This window comes from Drosophila guanche, unplaced genomic scaffold (assembly GCF_900245975.1).
Source record: "Drosophila guanche unplaced genomic scaffold, DGUA_6, whole genome shotgun sequence".
In the NCBI taxonomy this organism is placed as follows: domain Eukaryota; kingdom Metazoa; phylum Arthropoda; class Insecta; order Diptera; family Drosophilidae; genus Drosophila; species Drosophila guanche.
Window position 1 is genome coordinate 5272857 of NW_022995747.1, and position 19348 is coordinate 5292204.

Below are 19348 nucleotides of genomic sequence, written 5' to 3' on the forward strand. Positions count from 1 at the left end.
TAACTAGCGAGTTATATTAAATAGAAAGTTAAATCCAAAGAAAATGATTCAAGATTTACGGTATATTTTTAAAATGAAAGAGATGTTTTTGAGGGCAATGCGGTATATTTTATCGATAAATCCGCGGTCACACTGGTAACCGCGCAGCGACAGACTGTAAGAATAACTCGAAAATTCCAAATCAATAATTCAGATAAAACAACGAAAACAAGAGCAGGAGAAAGAAAGAATAAGAAGATATAGATATCGAAGAATTGCAGCCATTTTCAGAGGAACTGCGTCATGCTGCTGCAGAGGAACAAGTAAAAGAGGCTTTTTGGCTATCCATTTACATATTTCTGTGTTCCATTTTTAATTTAATTAGTGTCTGTGACTGTGTGTGTCTCCTCCTCCCTCTCACTTTGTGTTTTTAATTCATTTTTGTTCCCCTCTCCCTCTGTTTATTTGTGTTTAAAATCCCCCCAATCCCCTAGTGCCCATCAACATGCTGTTGGCCAGGTTGTGAGAGTAATATATTCGTGTATATGTTTCAGTTGTTTTGTTTGTTTAACCAATTTGAAATTGCGTGATAACCCAAAAACCAGTTCCTGCTCCCAAAGTGTTACCCTCACCAACCTCCCCCGGTATGCTTTACATTTGTTACATTGAAATTTAAAACCATTTATGTGAATAATTTAAATAAGTGCATTTATATATATTGCCACATCAAACAGCTGTTCGCATCTCACTCCGCCTGTATGGCAACGCCGGCCGCTCTCATCTCACTCTATTTTGCGCTCCTTTTTGCCTTCTATTCCCATTCGCTTTTATTTATACAAAAGAGGAACCGAGAAAAAAGAGTGCGGTCTGGTCTGTCTTTTTTATTGATTTCATGTTAATTGAAAGCGCTAATCAGGTCGGAAGCCCTTACGCTCGGTTCGGTCTTTGTGTTGATTCACTCCCATTCCGCCTGCCTGTTGGCTGCCACGCTCGCCACACTCTTCTTATCAGCGGTTTTCGCGCGTGTTTTCTGCGAGTGGTGTGTGTGGCCTGGCCTGAGTGAGAATATTGTCGCCTCGTCCCCCGATCCGATCCGATCCGATACATCCCCAGGTAATGGATGGTACAGCTGACTGCATTGCTATATATTGCTTTATTTTTGTGTGTAGAAGATAAGATACAATTGGCACAAACATCCAGCTAATTGAAACCACACTCGCCCTCTGGCACTCACGTGCTGTTGCTGAGTGGAAGGGCGCACGGTCAGCTCAAGGCCCGACAATCGTCACTCATTTCTCGTAGTGCGCAGTGTGTCAGTACAGTGGATGCTCTTTGTTTATTTGTTCGTAGTCTCATCTAACGGCGTTCTGTATACACTAGACATGATACCGATATGAGTGCTCTCTGGCCATTGCAATGAGTCGAATCTATAGACTCCCCCTCCCACCCCCACGTTTCCCTTGCTGGCTGGGGGCCAAAATGTGCGCAACAGCACAGAGATAAGGCGGTTAAGCCCAAGCAAATGTCATTCTCTTCCCACTCATTCGCCTGACTTGTTGCTCAAATTGCTCAGAGGCATAACTGTTTATTTAGAAAAAAAAGTCAACGAAGCAGTAAGCATACAAAAGGGAACAATTACGGATATCTCTCTCTCTCTCTCTCACTCATTCTCTTTATCGCCTGTCGGCTGAATCGAAACTACCCGATTTGAGCTTCAGGCTGCCCCGCGTCAGCTGATTCAGGTCGATGATGGAGAGGTAGGGCTTGGGGGGTACATTCACAGGTAGTGGCAACTCGATGGTCACCCGCGCCGATCGCTTGCCCTGGCCAATGGCTCCTCCATGGTCACTGCCTGTTTTGAGTGCACCCAAGGAGTAGCAGGAATACTGGTCGTGTGCAGCTGGGCATGTGGCTGTGGCCGCCCGACGGTAGTTGCGGCAGCCGCTGAAGCTGCTGCTGCCCGGTGCCAGTGGTCGTACGGGGGAGAAGCCTCCCTCATCCGAGGAACCGCCGCCACCTCCGCCGCCCGAGTCATAGCAGATGCTCAGGTTGTTGTACGAGATGGGGGCATGGCAGCGCGGAGTCTTGGGCCGGGGCTTGACCTCGTAGCGCGTCTTGGAGCGGGAGCGAGAGTGCTGGTTGCGCAGTCTGCCCCTGCGCTTGCCTCGCACCTCCGTCACCAGGGGCACGGGCAGGATGTTGATGAAGCGATAGTACTGGAGCAGGGTGCGCGCGAGATTCCTGCCCACGCGGTAATCTACAAAGAGAGCATCTAGAAAGCAACTTCCGGACAGTGTCTGCCTGCGAACTCACATCCATCCTCGTTGTAGAGGGCCACCGTCTTGCCGTCGCGCAGGTAATGCCCCGCCATGGACACCTCCAGCGTGTAGGCATTCACCGTGTCGCTGAGCCGCTCGCAGCTGAATCTCCTGATGCTGCCCGCCTTCCGCTCGTCCGCATTGAACATGGTGTGCTCGGCCACATAGTCGGGTGCGTTGCTGGCAAAGAGTCGCGGGAAGACCAAGTGCCGCTCGTAGCGGTAGACATCCTCGTAGGTGTTGCCGTACACGAAGCAGCCGTGCATGCTGCTGTTGGCATGCAAATCGATCACAAAATCTATCTGATAAGTCTGCAAGAGGGAAGGATCAGGGTGAGTAAACTCCATTTCCACTGCCAGCACCCCAAAAACTCACATCCGAATTATCCAGCTCCTTCAGCATACCCCGAATGGCATGCAGCTCCGGCTGCGTAAACTCCGACGCCAGATGCCAGTTGCGATTCATGTCCTGCCCCATCAGGTTGCAGCGGTTGTTGCCCAGAAACACGCCATCCGGATTGGCCATCGGCACGATTTTGAACACAAAGTTATCACGCAGAACGCCCGCTATGGGATGATTGCCCACAAGGAACTCGATGAGGCCCTGGCACACGTGGGAGGCGGGCGCCTCGCTGGAGTGCGTGCGACAGAGGATCACAATGACGCGAATGAAGCTGCGATCCAAGCGATTGGTCGAGCGCTGCTTGTGCGTCACCTGATCGATGGTCAGCAGATCCACATTGCGGTTTTGCTGAGGGAGAGAATCACAGAATAAATCACCGGAGGAGGAACCAGCCACTCACCAGCGACTTGATGAGAACGCTCCGCGTGAAGCGCTTGTCCGTGCCCTGTCTGGCATCGATCACATTCAAATAGGACTGCAGGCGGGAGTAGCTGTAGGGCCAGGCCAGGGCGAACTGATAGACATCCTCCTCCTTGTCAAAGATGAAGGCAAAGCTGAGCACGTAGTGGCCCTGATGCATGGCCGAGCGATAGAAGAACACCTGCCGCTTGGACATGCGCTGCCACTTGGGGCGGCTGGAGCTCTTCACCAGCGGCGTGAGGCCGGAGGCGAACAAATTGCGGCTCTTGCTGAGATTCACAATGTTGAAGAGCACCCGCTGGTCCTGCTTGACGTTGTCCACCGTGAAGTTGAACCAGAAGCGAAAGCGCGGATTGCACGTGTCCGGCCGCAGGAACAGATCGTACTCGAAGTCCCCCACCAGCTCCGCTTTGCCCAGATTTCCCGTCTCGAAGGCCGCATCGAAGCACAAATGGCCACGCTTTGCCTTGCCGCTCTGCCCCGGCGGACGTATGATCACGCGGGACACATTGCCCAGGCCGCCCTCGCCATCGCTGTCCTCGCTGTCTGTAAATGCAAGGAGGAAGATCGATCAATGAAAGTGAAATTTGATCTTATATCTTCTGGTTTCTTCAAGTACCATCCGAGCCACGCTCGTACATGCTCGTGTGCTGCAGCGGATCACAGGCTATGCCCAGCATTTTGTGTCTTTTGTGCCGTGCTCTGCGCTTTGTGCGTCTGCCTCGAGGAACGTTCTACTTTCTTCTAAGTCGAAGAACCCCTCCTGAAGTGGCAGCAGGCCTAATCCTACGGCTGGCAGCGTGTCATAACTTTCTTCGCCTGCGCCTAATCCCACCCAGATGCTATCTTTAAACTTGTGCCCCCACTGCCCCATGCTGCGCTTCCGTTGTGTGGCACACATATGCGTGCCGCAAGTTTCCATTGCACTCGCTGCTGCACCCAGCAAACGCCTCAAGAAAAGTCTAAACGAGACGTCAAATGTGTCTAAAATTGAATAGTCGTCGCCTCGTGGTTGCGTCGCCACAACCGCCCTACCGTCCTACCGCCCTGGGTTTCCCTTGCTCCTTCCTGAAGGAGGCATGTGGAATGCCAAGAGACTTGAAGGTTCTTCGAATGACTTCATCGACACCCTAAAGAGGGAAATCTGATAGCTATAACCCTGCATTAGGGAACTAAATTGAATTCCATCCTTCCTTTTGTAATATTCTTGGACTATTTTGAGTCCCAGAAGCTCTTGGATTATTTCTCATTCTTTTTCCATTTCCTCTTCTTTTTTATGTGTGAAAAAGTGAACGAAAATCGTAATATTTCTGTCTTTGTGGAAGGTATACTTATAGTTCCCTGGATACACTCTATCTTTACGCTTTTCCTTCCTGAATGTTCAAAACATTTCAAAGTTTTCCGCACTTCTCCTAAAGTTAAACCCAACCACAAGTTAGCTTCACTTCTAGGGCATATCCAAGCGCTCTTTCCACCTTCTTTTAGGGCATTCAATTATCGTTCTGGCCACAAAAAATATGCCTGACATCTAAGATTCCTTACCGCTGCCCCATTTATGGCCACTTCACTCACCTGAATCGCCCATTCCTGTGCCTCCTGCAGCTCAACCCATGCACTTGCTGCTCGTAGCCCTCGAGTGACCTGCGAGGGAATTCAGAAATAGAAATTCAATTAGCCACCGAACGGGTCCCGCACTGTGCCTTGGGCTTTCCCTTGAGCTTTCCCTTTCACTTTTCTTCGATGCCACTCGAATGTCGCGGCAAGTCGCGTGCGCGTAGATTTCTATCTGAGATGGTGTTAATCCCCGTGTAGCAGGCACCGCACCTCCTGCCCACGTACTGCCTGACGGACTGAGTGGCGGTTCTTCCGCTGTGGGGCCTGACGGCGACCCACACGCTGACGTTGCCACGCCACTCACATGTGTGCCGCTTGTTTGATCAATAACGGAATTCCGGAAGAAGGAATGCGCAGTGGCGCATCGACTGCGGTTACTGGTTTTCTGGTGGCTTTAGCCAGAAAGTCGCCAACAAACTGGGCAACAAAGTAGCAGCAGCAGCAGCGGCACTAATTGCAGTTGCGTTCCCTTAGCTCGGTTCTGTTGCGAAATTGGTTCACTGGGGCTAATCGATAGGCCACCACCGAAGGAGCCCGCGTGTGGTGGTAACGTGGGAACGGTAACGACTGCGGCAACGCGGTGGCGTATGCGTTATATTAATGTGTAAGGGATTAAGGGATACATTACGGCATACGGAAGTGAATGAACCCAAATCCACGATAGCATGTCCAAACGCAGGTAGCAAACCAAACCCCACTCATTCCCCGCTTTCTGTTTTGAATTATGTTTTTCCCCCACTTTGGCTTTGTGTTTCCCCATCTAATCCTCTTTCTACGTTACAGATTAGGCAGCGTGCGCCCACCGAAGCGTTGCAGGAGCGACATGGACAACACCTCCACCTCGGACATTGTCATCATCAATGGCAACTCGCATCCGGATCTGGCCAACATGGTCGCCGAGCGCATGGGCCTGAAGAACGGCGGCTGTTCCGTCTTCCACAAGTCCAACCGTGAGACAATTGTCGAGATCAGTGACTCGGTGCGGGGCAAGGACATTTACATCATCCAAACGGGCACCAAGTAGATGCAGTCTCCATGCCAAAGGGTTTCCCCAGCTAATATTCGTCTCTTGTTTTCTCTAGGGATGCCAACAACAACATTATGGAGCTGCTTATCATGGCGTATGCGTGCAAGACCTCGTCGGCTCGCTCCATTGTGGGCGTGATCCCGTACTTGCCGTACTCGAAGCAGTGCAAGATGCGCAAACGTGGCTGCATCGTCTCGAAGCTGCTGGCCAAGATGATGTGCACCTCCGGCCTCACGCACATCATCACAATGGATCTGCACCAGAAGGAGATTCAGGGCTTCTTCGACATACCCGTGGACAATCTGCGGGCATCGCCCTTCCTGCTGCAGTACATTCAGGAGAGCGTGAGCAAACCAGCAAGAGTTTGTTTAGTCTACAACTAAGTGAATCAATCTCCCTTGCAGATACCCGAATATCGGAATTCCGTGATTGTGGCCCGTAATCCTGGCGTGGCCAAAAAGGCCAACTCGTATGCGGAGCGACTGCGCCTGGGCCTGGCTGTCATCCATGGCGAGCAAAAGGAGGCTGAGAGCGACGAGGTCGATGGCCGTTACTCGCCACCACCGACCAGGTAAGACCACAGTTTGTGTTTTTCGCAGATCTCCGCTGTAGGCTTCACTGCTATCCCCTTGGCACTCCAGCAATTTATCTGTCTTGAGTTGTTCTTCGAGTTTTGTTTGTGTTTTTCCCCTCGAGGCTTTGTTTTATAACCGAAGCTGGAAGCGCACTTGAAATCATTCGTTTAGCACAACTTTGCACTAGATTTTGTTTTGTTTTATAGTTGAAAAAGCACTTTAATGTTTTACCACAAAAGCTATCAAATCATTGTACAATTTGCATTTGTTTGAATAATATTAGAAATGGGAATGTGTGTGTTTCGGAGGAGTAAGAGAAATGGGAGGGAAACTCACATATTTGGGGATTCTTTGACTCCTACACACTCTAATCTTTACAGACAAAAGAGTCATTGAATACATGAGTCAAGGATCGATAATTTATCAGAGAGAATTTAATTGAATTAATGGTCCATCCCTGCATGTCTCTTACATCTCTAAAACACACACTTCACACACACTTAGATCTGTTCTGTCGTTGGCACTTTATCCGTAGTACAACTCCTGTTTGTAGCCGCTTTATTCTGATTGTTTTGCCACCGCTTTCGCTTCTGTTTCCATTCACTGCCAAAGTCCACACACAACTCAATACGAGTTTGGCCATTTTGGTTGGTGTCTGATGAATCCGAAACTCCACAAATTCGTGCATCCGAAACGAAAGAAAAACCAAAAACGAAATTTCTCTTTATTTGTGTCCAAGCAGTGCGTATAGCAATTTATTAGGAAATTCAGTTGAAATGTGCTTACCAGCGGCGCCTAGGTTCGTATTTATTTTATTCATTTGATTATTCTCACTTTTGATTAATTAATTTATGATTTCTAATCGATTTTCACACTTTTCCACCCCACTCCCGAACCCCCACCAACATGATTTTGTTTCTTTTTTGGTTACCCAACACGCACCACACATGCACCACACTCTCGACTCCCGACTCGTCTCTAATCCATAAAGAAACTCTACCCCACAACACGCACCCATAAGCAGCAGCAGCCGTCAGCGCACCACCTCGGTGTCGGTGGGTGTGCCGGAGCATCCAGTGAAGGTCAAGCCACCGCTTACGATTGTGGGCGATGTCAATGGACGCATAGCCATCATGGTGGTAAGTAATTACACCCTGATAATGCCTGTTCCCTACTCATAACTGTTTCCTCTCCCTTAGGATGACCTAATTGATGATGTTCAATCGTTTGTGGCTGCCGCGGAGATGCTTAAGGAGAATGGTGCCTGCAAGATCTACGTGCTGGCCACGCACGGTCTGCTCAGCTCGGATGCGCCACGTCTGCTGGATGAGTCGTGCATTGATGAGGTCTGTTAGGGCAACCTTTTGTCATTGGTTTTTCTATAATTATTCCTTTTTTTTTGGTATGCCCAGATCGTTGTCACCAATACCATTCCACACGAGATACAGAAACTGCAGTGCCACAAGATCAAGACGATCGACATCTCCATACTGATCGCTGAGGCTATACGTCGCATTCACAACAAGGAGTCCATGTCGTATCTCTTCCGCAATGTAACCCTGGAGGACTAGGTGGACAACGCTTCACACAACCCACACTCGCAGTCACACACACACCAACACACTCAACCATACACTCAGCCACACTTTCGGTTCATTTTGTTGAGGTCACAGAAATGTTTCATCCAACGATGTTCTTCTTTATATTGTTTGTTTTTCTTTCGCTTTAGAAAATCACTGGAAAGAGTCGTCGCTCAGCGCTCGCTCGTTTTGCTCAAAAATAAACAAAAGAATCCAATACACATTTTTGTACACTGATTAGCATGGCATACTTTTAGGCGCAGGCCCACTACACAACACTCGACAACAACACAACACTCCACTCGTTTCGTGTGCTTCTCCAGGATGCAATCTCACCTTTTGTGTCTCTTTTAGTCTTAAGCTTTAGCCACCCCACCCACAATACTTTGTCGAAATAAAATCTGATTGTACTCAAATCCGAAACACCGGTTAGCAGCGCAGATTAGCCAGTACAGCGATCCATAAAGGCGTCATATATTTATGGCTGGAATCCACTTAATTGAATGGCCATTCCTTGCGCCATAAATCATCATAATTTGCAGCACACAAACACCCAAGTAGCTGCTGACAGATGTTGCCTGTCTGCGGTAACTACGAAGTGGCAGTGCCCATCCGATAAGATTACAAACGGAGCTGATGGAATGTCCGACTGCATCTGCCGTGACTAAAGCTTGTGCAACAGCAGGGAGCACTGTCTGGGACATAAATCAGAGACCACCTGCCCGCTCTTCAGGTCACATAAATCAGGCATCCGCAGAGCTTTAGAGATTCATCTGGTATGCGAGAAATTTGCATTGCTAAATGCTCCAGGAATGCAGCTGCGATGACGATCGGTACCTTTGCCTTTTATCTATATTTGATCACAGCCAATGGCGCATATTTGCCGGGCTCTGGCCTCCACCTAGAGAGGCCAAGTGCGATAAACCTTGCGCTGTTTGCACGCCCAAATCCAAACAGCAAAACGGAACACAGCAAAGCGCCAAGATTGTATCTGGAACAGAGCGCGGGCTTTTGGCTCCATCAATGTGACATCTGCTGCTCCATTATCTCAGACCGTGGCAAACAAAAACATTGTAAAAAAAACGCGCTAGATAATCTCCAGGAAATCTCACACTAATCTAGGCAAAGGGAGACACTGCTATGCTAATTGTTGAGATTTAAATGTTGAACTAAAACAATTCACATGCCTGGAATTATCCCATGCCCTGTCCCCCCGGGAACGAGTCGCGTGTGCATTGGCATGGCATGGCATGGCGTGCATTGAACTCCCTTCCGCCTGGAGGCACGGGTCGTGTACAGATCATCGCAGTCGCATATGGATCCCTTTCCATTAGCGGACCATCAATTGTTTGGGTAATGTGTCTCCCCCCATATGCTATGATTCCCCCCCGTGCCAATTTCAGATCCAATTACAATTTCAATTGTCTCGCCCGCTGAAATGTTTGGCATTTTGGCATGACTGATAACCGCTCCGCGCTGCTCTGTAGTTTCCGTCGTGTGATTTTGTTTGACTTTTTGTTTATCACAAGCGAAAATTGATTTGTTAATTTGTGTAGCTTGTTGGCCGCCCATTAGCACGCCACTTGATTGGATGGGTTTTAGTACCTGACTGCGAAATTAGCCGCAATTTAATGGGACACAATTTACCCACTCGTGCGGGGGATATAGATATTTCCCATAGCTGGAGCTATTCCCTTTTGGCCGGAGCGTAGAATGATTTGCATTTTGTTTGGCAGCACAAATCAATTGGAGATTGCAACAACATATCAAACTAGTCACACTACCAGATCTCGCTCGGAAATTATCATTTTAGATGACTAGCACGGAATAATCATCGCTCAGCGGCAGCTACAGCAGGGGTGCTCAAGAGTGGATTAAAGTTTAGAAAGAATAAGTTCTCATATGGGTTTAAATGGGTACACTTAACAGAAAGAAGTGTTCCTTTGTCTTCGAACATTTGGAACCCTCTAGTTATGGTTTACATTTCATACTTCACTTCTCTGATATTCCCTTACAAAAACTTTCCTTTCTGCTCTTGAGTACCCCTCTAATGATGATGGTGTTGGGTAAAAATAAACAAACAATGTGCTTTTTTTCTCTCCTGCTTTTGTTTTGTTTGCTTCTGGCGCGGTCATGTGACCAAAATTAATTCAGTTTCGCTGCCATTTGCTGCGGTTATTGCCGCCATAAAAGCAACCCGGATCGCCTTTTGGCTCAAATCCGATCACGTGAGAGAGAATCGCGCTGGCCAGGCTTGCCAATTGATGGCTTGTTGTTCTCGTTTTGCCTGCAGCAAATCTGTTTTTGCAGGACATTTCGGCTTGGACTGCCTTGAACCTGGGTCCCTGACATCCATTACATGGGAAGGGGGAACTTCCTCGCCTGCGACCTCAGTTGTCGCCGAGACGATGTCTCGCGCATAAATTCCGATATGCTATGTGGATACCCGATGGACGGGTTTGAGTCACGTGAAGCCTTACTTCGGGGTTCGGGTACTTTACACGCCTCAATGCAGGCCGCTGCACACGACTGCAGGGGGGGAGTGGGAGGTGGGTGGTGATGTGCTTGCGCAATGTTTAACCGTGTGCACAATTAACAGTTTATTTGTTTATTTCGTTTATTCTGTTTGTCATTCATTGTTCGGGGCTTGCCGCCGTTTGCCTTTCTTTCTTTCGAGATCTACCCTATAGATACAGATGCAACTGTAATTGTACAATTGCAGTTATGCGCATACTCGTGCGAATACCTGGAACGTGCTTTCCATATGCAAGCAAATATCTGGAGCAAGCAGTGCATACAGATGGACGAACAAGCCTACGCCAACGGAGGCCACCCCACTCCCCACTCCCCACTCCCCACTCCCAACTCTCCACGTGATTGCCGTTATCAATCATAATTCCAGGCAAACACCTTGGGCGAACGAAATCTGGGCATGCTCAAGGGCCCAGACAGAGAGAGAGAGAAGGAGACAGAGAGAGATCACAAATCTCTCCAAAAGTAGGCCACCCACGCGCATAGTCAAGATTTATGCTGACCAAACAAGAGACAGAGCGACAGCAGCACCTCTTGGCCACGGATAATGGATGAGTAACCCAAAAAATAAAAAACAAATAGAAGACAAACAGACAGAAAGACAGACAGAGCAGAGAATCAGTCAAAAAACAATTATCCGCACGCCAGCGAAATTAAAAGCGAATTAAATGTGCTCAAAAATAATAATTGACTGATTCTCCGGGTTAGTTATGCACATTTAATTGTTCTATAATGTGCCAGGTCCACCCATCCCCTGAGGGGATTGTACGACTGCGTATGAGTAACGTAAATTACCCCGCAGAGTGTTACATATTTAATTATGAACACATCGAGCAATCACCTGAACGAGCGGGCAATGGAACTTGCCCATAAATATTCATGGATCTATGGCGTGAAAGTGTCACAGAGCAGAGATCGCTTGGCAGGGGAAATGGAATGTGCTTTCCACTCACATTCCTTAGAAGATCGCTGGAGCAGGGCAATCAATGTTCGGCTTACACTCACTCTGAGGCAAAGGTGTCTGTTTTCCATTGGTTTTGATCGCTCGTTTCCAGCCTCTGCGCAATAGATCAGCCACTGGACGCGTGATCCCCATTTGGCTGAAGAGAAGACAAGCGACTTCGAAAATGATTTAATAAGCGATTAATAACAAAGAGGGTCACCACTTTGCAGCAGTGCCTCAGTATCTGGAAAAAAACCCCCCAGGAAGCCAATCCAGTTTTTAATGCCTTGAATTCTGCAGAAAATTCTTCGAGAGCAAAGTGGGAAAGATCCCAAAAGCAGACAAGACCACAAAATGCAGTTCCGCAGTTAAACCGCAACACTCCATTTAATTGGCTGTTGATTTATTTCCACTTACATGTGCCAATAGATATAGATTGACAGATTGACGGACTAATAATATATGTTTAATAAGGTGCTGCGTGTGGCAGAGCTCAACCGGTTTTGGGGCGATGCCGAAATAGTGACAGAACTTAGCACGGAGTGGCACGGCGTGGCAGCCAAATTCCGGGTTTTATCTCAGCCGTACTAGTACTTGCACTCGCACACGTTTGATTTATAGAGCGCACACACTTCAAATAGATTTATATGCACACTCGCTCATGGCGGCTGATTGATTTCCCGTGTCGCCAAACGATAGACGGTAGCCGATAGCCCGCAGGCAGGGCAGTAAAGATAATCTCCGTTCTGCTGTGGCGCTACAAGAGGCTACACAATTCGGTCAAGAGAGGGAAACAAACTTTAAACCAAACAAAACTTGCATTAGATTAATGCCATAATCATGCCAAGTTCGAAACCCTAGCAAAAAATGATGCAATCGAATGCATTGGCATACAAAATGTATACAAATTCTACTCCCATTTGCATTTACATTTGCATTAAGGCAATCATGTGGAAAGCGGCCTGGGGGAGTAGCCTGGGAACCTGCTGCTGGCTGTTGTGCCTTCAATCTACATCTTGGGGCGTGAAAATTCTAACGATTAGCATGGGAATGCAGCGACTTGCCAAGATTCCCATGTTCGGTGCCAGCACGTGTGGAAAATCATATCAAAAATTGTTGATTTTCCAAAAGACAACAAAACAGGCGAACACTTGGGTAGGGGGACTAAGGGATGCCCTGTGCTTAGGGGTAAAAACCTGGGGGCCAACTGTCGAAGTTGAAGACATCATTTCAGCTCCATCGAGAAACCATTGTGAAAGTCTTCCCACTAATTCTTGTTAGGAAATGTTCCCTTTAGTTATAAGGAAAAAGTACATAAATTGATGTCAGTTTGTGCTCACAGAATTAATATCTGTCGCACGAATTTAACCGGAAAGTATGGCATTTTGATACCATTTGAATCGGAGTTTCCCCCAGTACAAAATCTATGACTTTTCCCCACTGCAAAAGTCTCGACTTACAGCCAAGTTCCGCCCACACAAGGGGCTTATTGTGGTCTGCGTCATTTACATATCTTCGTGGCAATTACACGATGAAAAGCCCCATCCCTCCCGGCTGGGACACGTCGATAGCCGGTTTTGGGGCATGCGGTTAATGCTGGCTGGGGATCGCTGGCGGAGGGAGATAACGAAAGCCGGCGGATAGTCTCGAAAGCGCTGCCGCAGCCAGCGACTGTTTATAATCAGTTCCCAGCAGTCGGCGGACTGTTAGTCTGCTGCCGTTGCTGGCTCTTGGCTCGATCTCTGCGACAGTTTGCGTTTCATTACCCCAGTGGACGGGCACGCGAATAGTTCGGTACAGTTCTGCTACAGCTCCAGAGCATCACAGATCGCAGATCAATCAGTGTTTCGAGTGAAGTGTTTCCCGTGAGAGTGCCATGTAGCTCCATCTCCAGAGATAGAGAGAACAACAAAACATAAAAGAAGAGAGATAAAATCAATAACTAACCATCGAGAATGACGCGCAGCGAGAACAATGGCCACACCAATGGCGCCTTCAGTGAGGACTCTGAGGTCTCCCTGGACATCCCGACGAACACTCTGTATCACACCTCTCGCGATTGCATTGTGCAGGAGGAGCAGTCCGGGGAGTCGGAGAGCTGCCTGGAGGCATCGAGTGGCTGCTGCCGCAGCTTGTGGCGGAATATCTTCCGCAAGAAGACGCTGTACAAGCGCTTCCCCATCCTCACGTGGCTGCCGCAGTACAAAAAGGACTACATCTTCGGGGACATTGTCGCTGGCATCTCCGTGGCGCTGACGGTGATTCCCCAGGCTCTGGCCTACGCTGGCATTGCGGGTTTGGATCTGCAGTACGGACTGTACGCCTGCTTTCTGGGCTGCTTCATTTACATCTTCATTGGATCGAGCAAGGATGTGCCCATTGGCCCGACGGCCATCTCCGCGCTGTTGTCCTTCCAAATTGCTGGGGGGAGCTGGCAGATTGCCACGTTGCTCACATTCCTCACGGGCATCATTGAGATCCTGATGGGCGCCTTCCGGCTGGGCTTCCTCATTGACTTTGTGTCGGGACCCGTGGGCGCGGGCTTCACCAGCGCCGTCTCCCTGATCATCTTCAGCTCGCAGATGAAGGACTTTCTCGGCATTCAGACCAGTGGCAACACCTTCCTGCAGGTGTGGATCAGCATCGTGAACGACATCCACAACATCAGCTGGCCGGACTTTATTCTCGGCCTCATCTGCATCACTTTGCTGCTCAGCCTGCGCGCCCTTGCCAGCTGCAGCGTTGGCCCCAAGGAGGGCAAATCCTCCACCCAATCGCTGCTCACGGGCATCTTCTGGACGGTGGGCACGGCCCGGAATGCGCTCCTCGTCTGCGGCACTGCAGGACTCGGCTACTGGCTGTCGGTGAGCGGTAACGAGGATCTCGTCCGCACCGTGGGATTCGTGCCCAAGGGCATGCCCTCCTTCCAGCCACCGCCGTTCCACATCGATCCCGTGCTGAACGAGACCACTGGCGAGGTGCTGGTGGATGGCCAGAGCTTCTGGGAGATGGTCAGCACTCTGGGCTCGGGTCTCATTGTCGTACCGCTGATTGCGCTGCTCGAAACGATGGCAGTGGTTCAGGCTTTTGGTGAGTTTTTCTAGTCAATCCAACGAGCCAACCTCGCTGACTCTGTGTTTCCCTCTCTCTCCCAGCTGATGGCAAACCCACGGATGCCACGCAGGAGCTGATTGCCTCGGGCATCTGCAACGTGGCCAACTCCTTTGTCCAGGGTCTGCGCAGCAACGGAGGCATTGCCCGGGGCGCCATTCTCAATGCAAGCGGAGTGCGCACTCAGCTCTCGAACCTGTACACCAGTGTGATTGTGATCATTGCCCTGCTCTACCTCACGCCCTGCTTCTACTACATACCCAAGGCAGCGCTGGCCTCCATCATCATAGCAGCAGTGGTCTTTATGGTGCAATATCGTGTGATCAAGCCCATGTGGCATAGCAAAAGTGAGTTGATCTTGTAGGATATATCTGCTGTAAATGCTCATTTATGCTCTATACCAGAAACCGATCTCATTCCTGGCCTGGGTGCCTTTTTTGCCTGTTTGGTGCTGCCCCTGCAGCTGGGCATTCTCGTGGGCATTGGCATCAATGTGGTGTTCATTCTCTACCAAGCAGCACGCCCCAAGCTGCGCATTGAAACACTGGCGGTGAGTCCTTACCAGAGTCTCTTTCCCAATTATCAGATCTCTAAGCTTACTTCTCCCTTCCCCACAGACATCGAATGGCCTGAAGTATCTGATGCTCACCCCCGATCGCTGCCTGATCTTCCCCTCAATGGAGTTCGTTCGGAAGGTGATCAACAAGCAGGGTGTCAAGTCCACGCTGCCCGTGGTCATCGACTGCACACACATTTACGGAGCGGACTTCACCGCCGCCAAGGTCATCTCCACGATGGTCATGGACTTTGCCCAGCGCCAGCAGCCGCTCTTCTTCTACAATCTGCAGCCACGCGTGGCGCAGGTCTTTGAGGGCCTCAACAAGGATCTGGTCGTGATCTACGATCTGACCACGCTGCACTCCAAGCTGGCGGAGAAGGGCTCGGCCTGAGAGCTGCCAGAGATGTGATCGCTGCTGACCGCTGCAACCTCGTCACACTTAGTCGCTGTCTTAGTCGCTGGCCTAGTCTTAGTCCCCGGCGAGGTCATCGACTGGTCTCCCACGCAAAATGGCCAAAGTCGCGTTTTCACATGGCTAGCACCTTGATTAGCATTTAAGTTGGGGCAATCCCCCTCCATTGTCGCCTAGTTTAGGTATCTAACTCTACGCATATTTATTTCACGATTTGTTCGTTTCGCACCTTTGGCCTTTGCTTTTGCCGAATGTTTTTTTGTGGAATTTTGTTGAGCGAAATCCAAATCCGAGTCCCACCTCCACGATATTACTGCTGTGCATAGTATTATATTGTAAATCAATAGCCAACGATGAGTATTATGATAAGTAGTACTTAAATAAACACAGAAAAATGAAACAAAAATGTATCTGAACTTATTGATTTCTTGCTTTACTTGGGTGTCCATCAGAATGGAAATATCACCAGGATTCATGGTAAATTTTTCTATAGAGTAAATTCCCTCTTTCAACTTCCATGTCACATTTCTCCTGCCATTCATTAATCGCTTGCGAATCTCAAGCTCTAAATTTCATTCTTCCCCAATCGATACTTTGATTGTCATAATTCTGTTTGAGTTTTTGGTGAACTTTCATTGAGTTTATGATGTGACTATTTTGAGCATATGATTGACCACTCTACACCCCATTGAATATCTTATCGACTACTGCTCAGAGATTTCAGGCTGCCTCGTGGGTGAGCTGTGCTGTGATTTGATTCTGGCAGTAAATCTCTGCTCACAAATGGATCAAATTTTAACAAATGGCCCCAGCATTGCTGCAGATTAGATTGCCTTTGAGAACTATGCATGGAAACTTAAGCTTAATTAATTATCATTGTCAGATGAGGCACACACAGTGACTTAGTCCGTAGATTTATATTATGGCAAAATGTCAAAGGATTTATTAACGTTTTTACTGCTTTTTTCTGACTCAAAGGTTGCATGAAATTCTGCACTGTAATGCATTGTATTTAGTCCTTAACAACACCCAACCTATTTATCGTACAGAATTCTTTTAGTAGGTCAAATTTAAGAATTTATTTTTTAATTCCAGCAAAATCGCTCAGAGCACTTTGCCTGCTGAAAACTTAATCCGTCCCACTGTAGCGCGTGCAAAAAGAAGCAGTGAAAAGCGTAAGTGAAAGAACTTAGTCGCCGTTATGGCAGGGTGTTGCCAGACCAGCGAGCGACAGTGCTGCGATTCGGTTGCAGGTAGCGCCATCTGTTGCAATTTACATGAACTACACATCTACATGCGGTTTCTACTTGTAGTGTAGTTATATGTATTCTACACAATGCTGTTGTCGAAAGGTGCGCAACATTTACTTTGAATAAAGTAAATAACGAACTGAATAATTAAAGTTAATTTTACATCATTTTCATACAAATTATAATGAATATCCGGAACATAGCTGGTTGGAAAAAGTCGTGTAATTAGTCACACAAAATGTTATCTGCCTGTCATGAATCTTGAACACATCATGTTGGGCCCAACGGTGATTCAAACAAAGGTTGTCCAAAGTCTGGACATTTGCTAAGCACAATGGGAAATCCATCATTACCCGAAACGCCTCTTAAAACACCCACATAGTGCCGTGCAAAAACCAGTTAGGGGTGCTTTTAAGTAGAACCCGATCCGATCCCACAAATACCGAATGCAAATATCAAATTAATATTCATATAAATATGTACACACAGATGTTAATACTTCACTTTGAATTTGTGCACATGCCATTGATCAGCAGATGATTTGCCCAAATTAGCTTCAAGGGTAGCCACATTATGATCCAAATGCTAAAAGTTTCAGAAAAAAACACAACGAATGAGTAGAACAGATTATTTTTGAGAACTATTCACAACATTCTTGGGACTCGCAACATTCTCTAATCGTTTTCGATGCCCCAAAACTAAACAAACAAATCAGCAAAGATATGCCCAGCTGATGGCTCTGGCATTCTTTGGGTGTTTCGTCTGACCGGTTTTAGTGACAACAACTAAGTAGTAAAATATGACTTATACGATCCTCAGCACACATAGCCAGCGGCAGAGCTTTGGCAACATATGCAGATCTTTACTTTTATATAGTTGGGGGCTCGCGTCCGATGGCTTAGTATCGCTTGGTAACTTCAGCGCGCATCAACATGGCCTCAGCGAAACTGGTAAGCAAACTCAGGGCAAGGGTGGAGTCCGAGACCGCGACCTTTAAGGCAGTGCCAATGATCAGTAATTACGCTGGCGTGTGAAGAATCTGCGAGGAATCTAAACAGTAGCAATCAGTGTTGTCATGCAGCTGTGCAAACAACGATAATTAACGTTGAATTGGAATATACAACGAGTACTTACGGTGCACTTCGCTGACTTTTCTAGCTACTTCTCACTGCCTTGGTGGCCATTATGGCAGCCAGCTGCTCTGGCGGTCTGTTGGACTATGTTTACCCAACGATCATCACAGAGTTCTACAATCAAGTGCCCACCAAAGAGGGTTACCGCTTCAAGTAAGTCAAGACAAAGCCGCCATTCCAGTTGGAACATAAAAATGTGTTTCATTTTGCAGCCTGGAGGAGCCCAATGGCAGCAAGCGGGAGGAGATCGGTGTCATTATGAATCCTGGCACGGACAAGGAGGAGCTCGTTGTCATGGGTTCTTACTCCGTCTACGATGAGAAGACTGACACCGAGACTGTGACCATGTACACGGCCGATAAGGATGGTTACAAATCCCGCTATCAGCTGAAGAATCGCAAGCTGAGCCCCGGCGCTTTGAAGTCCGCTGCTGGATAAACAATTTGTTCAGTGTCTTGCAATAATTCGTAGATAAAACTAAAATAAAAATACCTCAAAATAATATCTAACCATTGATCAGCGGGAAAACTGGTTCTACAATTTGAAACTGCTTCTATTTCTATTCCAAGATCAAGTTTAGATGTTTCATTATCATTATTAAGCTCCTCTGGATAGACGAGTTTTCGGTTGCGTAATAATTTTGACCTTTCGAAAAATCTCAAAGTCTTGATGTGAAGACAAATTAGCGACATAAAAACACGTTCCCCATGCTGAGAGAACATTGTAAATATTCGTTTGATGGACAGCTTAGTGTTTTTATGCAAAACAAAACAAAACAAAGATCGCTGGTGGGGTTTACATCAAAGATGTATCTAGCTTTTGGCAAAGTATGGGTTCAAGGACCAATCCAATATTAACATGTAATATGCGGAAATAAAATGACTCAAGAACTTGACGATTTTTCATTATCTTATGAGCACCCAGAAGCTGGCAAAAGACTATAATTATAGCAGCCCAGAGTAGACTGGTTCCTGAGAAACTTGTAGAGCAAACAGATTTGTTTTTGTTGAATGATCAATGATCATTTTGGGGGATTTTTCACGTAAAACCCCGGCACTTTTGGCTACAGGTGCCAACTACGATTCATGATTTATTAATTTATAATTTAATAATGTATGATTTATGTACCTAATTAGTGGCTGCAGAACGAGCTTTATTGGTAGTTATTTGTATGGCCCCTGCTGTGCCTGCTGACAATGGGCAAAGAAAATTCCGATCTAGCGGCATTTTCCGAAGAGTATGTTATTGCTTTTCATTGTTTACCAAACTGCGAGCTGATGCCTGGCTCGCTTTCCCGGTGGGGTTGCCTGTTGCCGTTTCCGCTGCCCGTTGCCCGTTGCCCGTTGTCCAGGTAACCAGCCAAGCGACCCAAACAGAGAGACAGTGAGAGAGAGAGAGAGAGAGAGAGCTCGAGCTTGGAGGAACAACCACCCATGGTCGGGCATGTTTGGATTACAATGGAGCACTTAGTTCCCGGGTAACGTTCGACGGTG

General features: G+C 47.8%; 4 protein-coding genes and 1 long non-coding RNA gene across 10 annotated transcripts; 3 read left to right on the forward strand and 2 right to left on the reverse strand.

Annotated features, from left to right (window-relative positions):
• The first annotated feature begins 162 nt into the window (after positions 1–162).
• LOC117582926 (phosphoribosyl pyrophosphate synthase-associated protein 2) lies at positions 163–8331 on the forward strand. Of its 5 annotated transcripts, none has more exons than XM_034271024.1 (8): positions 163–302; positions 5517–5753; positions 5816–6104; positions 6165–6331; positions 7078–7134; positions 7327–7474; positions 7535–7681; positions 7748–8331. In XM_034271024.1, exons 1-8 carry the CDS (start codon positions 283–285, stop codon positions 7904–7906), a joined length of 1224 nt encoding a protein of 407 aa, XP_034126915.1. In that variant the 5' UTR covers positions 163–282; the 3' UTR covers positions 7907–8331. The 5 variants fall into 5 exon arrangements, with proteins under 5 accessions (XP_034126915.1, XP_034126917.1, XP_034126918.1 ...); XM_034271027.1 differs by lacking the exon at positions 163–302 and adding an exon at positions 818–1092; XM_034271025.1 differs by lacking the exon at positions 163–302 and adding an exon at positions 5384–5412.
• Positions 848–1415, reverse strand: LOC117582929. Its single transcript, XR_004573756.1, has 2 exons — positions 1214–1415; positions 848–1130 (listed from the first exon to the last, which is right to left on the reverse strand). It is a non-coding gene; the product is annotated as an uncharacterized LOC117582929 (long non-coding RNA).
• Positions 1531–3799, reverse strand: LOC117582927 (cytosolic carboxypeptidase 6). Its single transcript, XM_034271029.1, is given in 5 exon segments — positions 1531–2236; positions 2293–2612; positions 2614–3047; positions 3100–3665; positions 3739–3799. Coding segments are annotated over 5 exon segments (1965 nt in total). The 3' UTR covers positions 1531–1652.
• Positions 8332–13083: 4752 nt separating the features above from the next.
• On the forward strand, positions 13084–15872 carry LOC117583326 (sodium-independent sulfate anion transporter). Of its 2 annotated transcripts, none has more exons than XM_034271587.1 (4): positions 13084–14480; positions 14546–14852; positions 14906–15051; positions 15119–15236. In XM_034271587.1, exons 1-3 carry the CDS (start codon positions 13346–13348, stop codon positions 15039–15041), a joined length of 1578 nt encoding a protein of 525 aa, XP_034127478.1. In that variant the 5' UTR covers positions 13084–13345; the 3' UTR covers positions 15042–15051; positions 15119–15236. The 2 variants fall into 2 exon arrangements, with proteins under 2 accessions (XP_034127478.1, XP_034127477.1); XM_034271586.1 differs by having other exon boundaries at positions 13087–14480; positions 14546–14848; positions 15119–15872.
• A 1721-nt stretch (positions 15873–17593) lies between these two features.
• On the forward strand, positions 17594–18359 carry LOC117582952. Its single transcript, XM_034271062.1, has 3 exons — positions 17594–17672; positions 17881–18008; positions 18068–18359. The coding sequence occupies exons 1-3, from the start codon at positions 17655–17657 to the stop codon at positions 18291–18293; spliced, it is 372 nt and encodes a 123-aa protein (XP_034126953.1). The 5' UTR covers positions 17594–17654; the 3' UTR covers positions 18294–18359.
• The last annotated feature ends 989 nt before the right edge of the window (positions 18360–19348 follow it).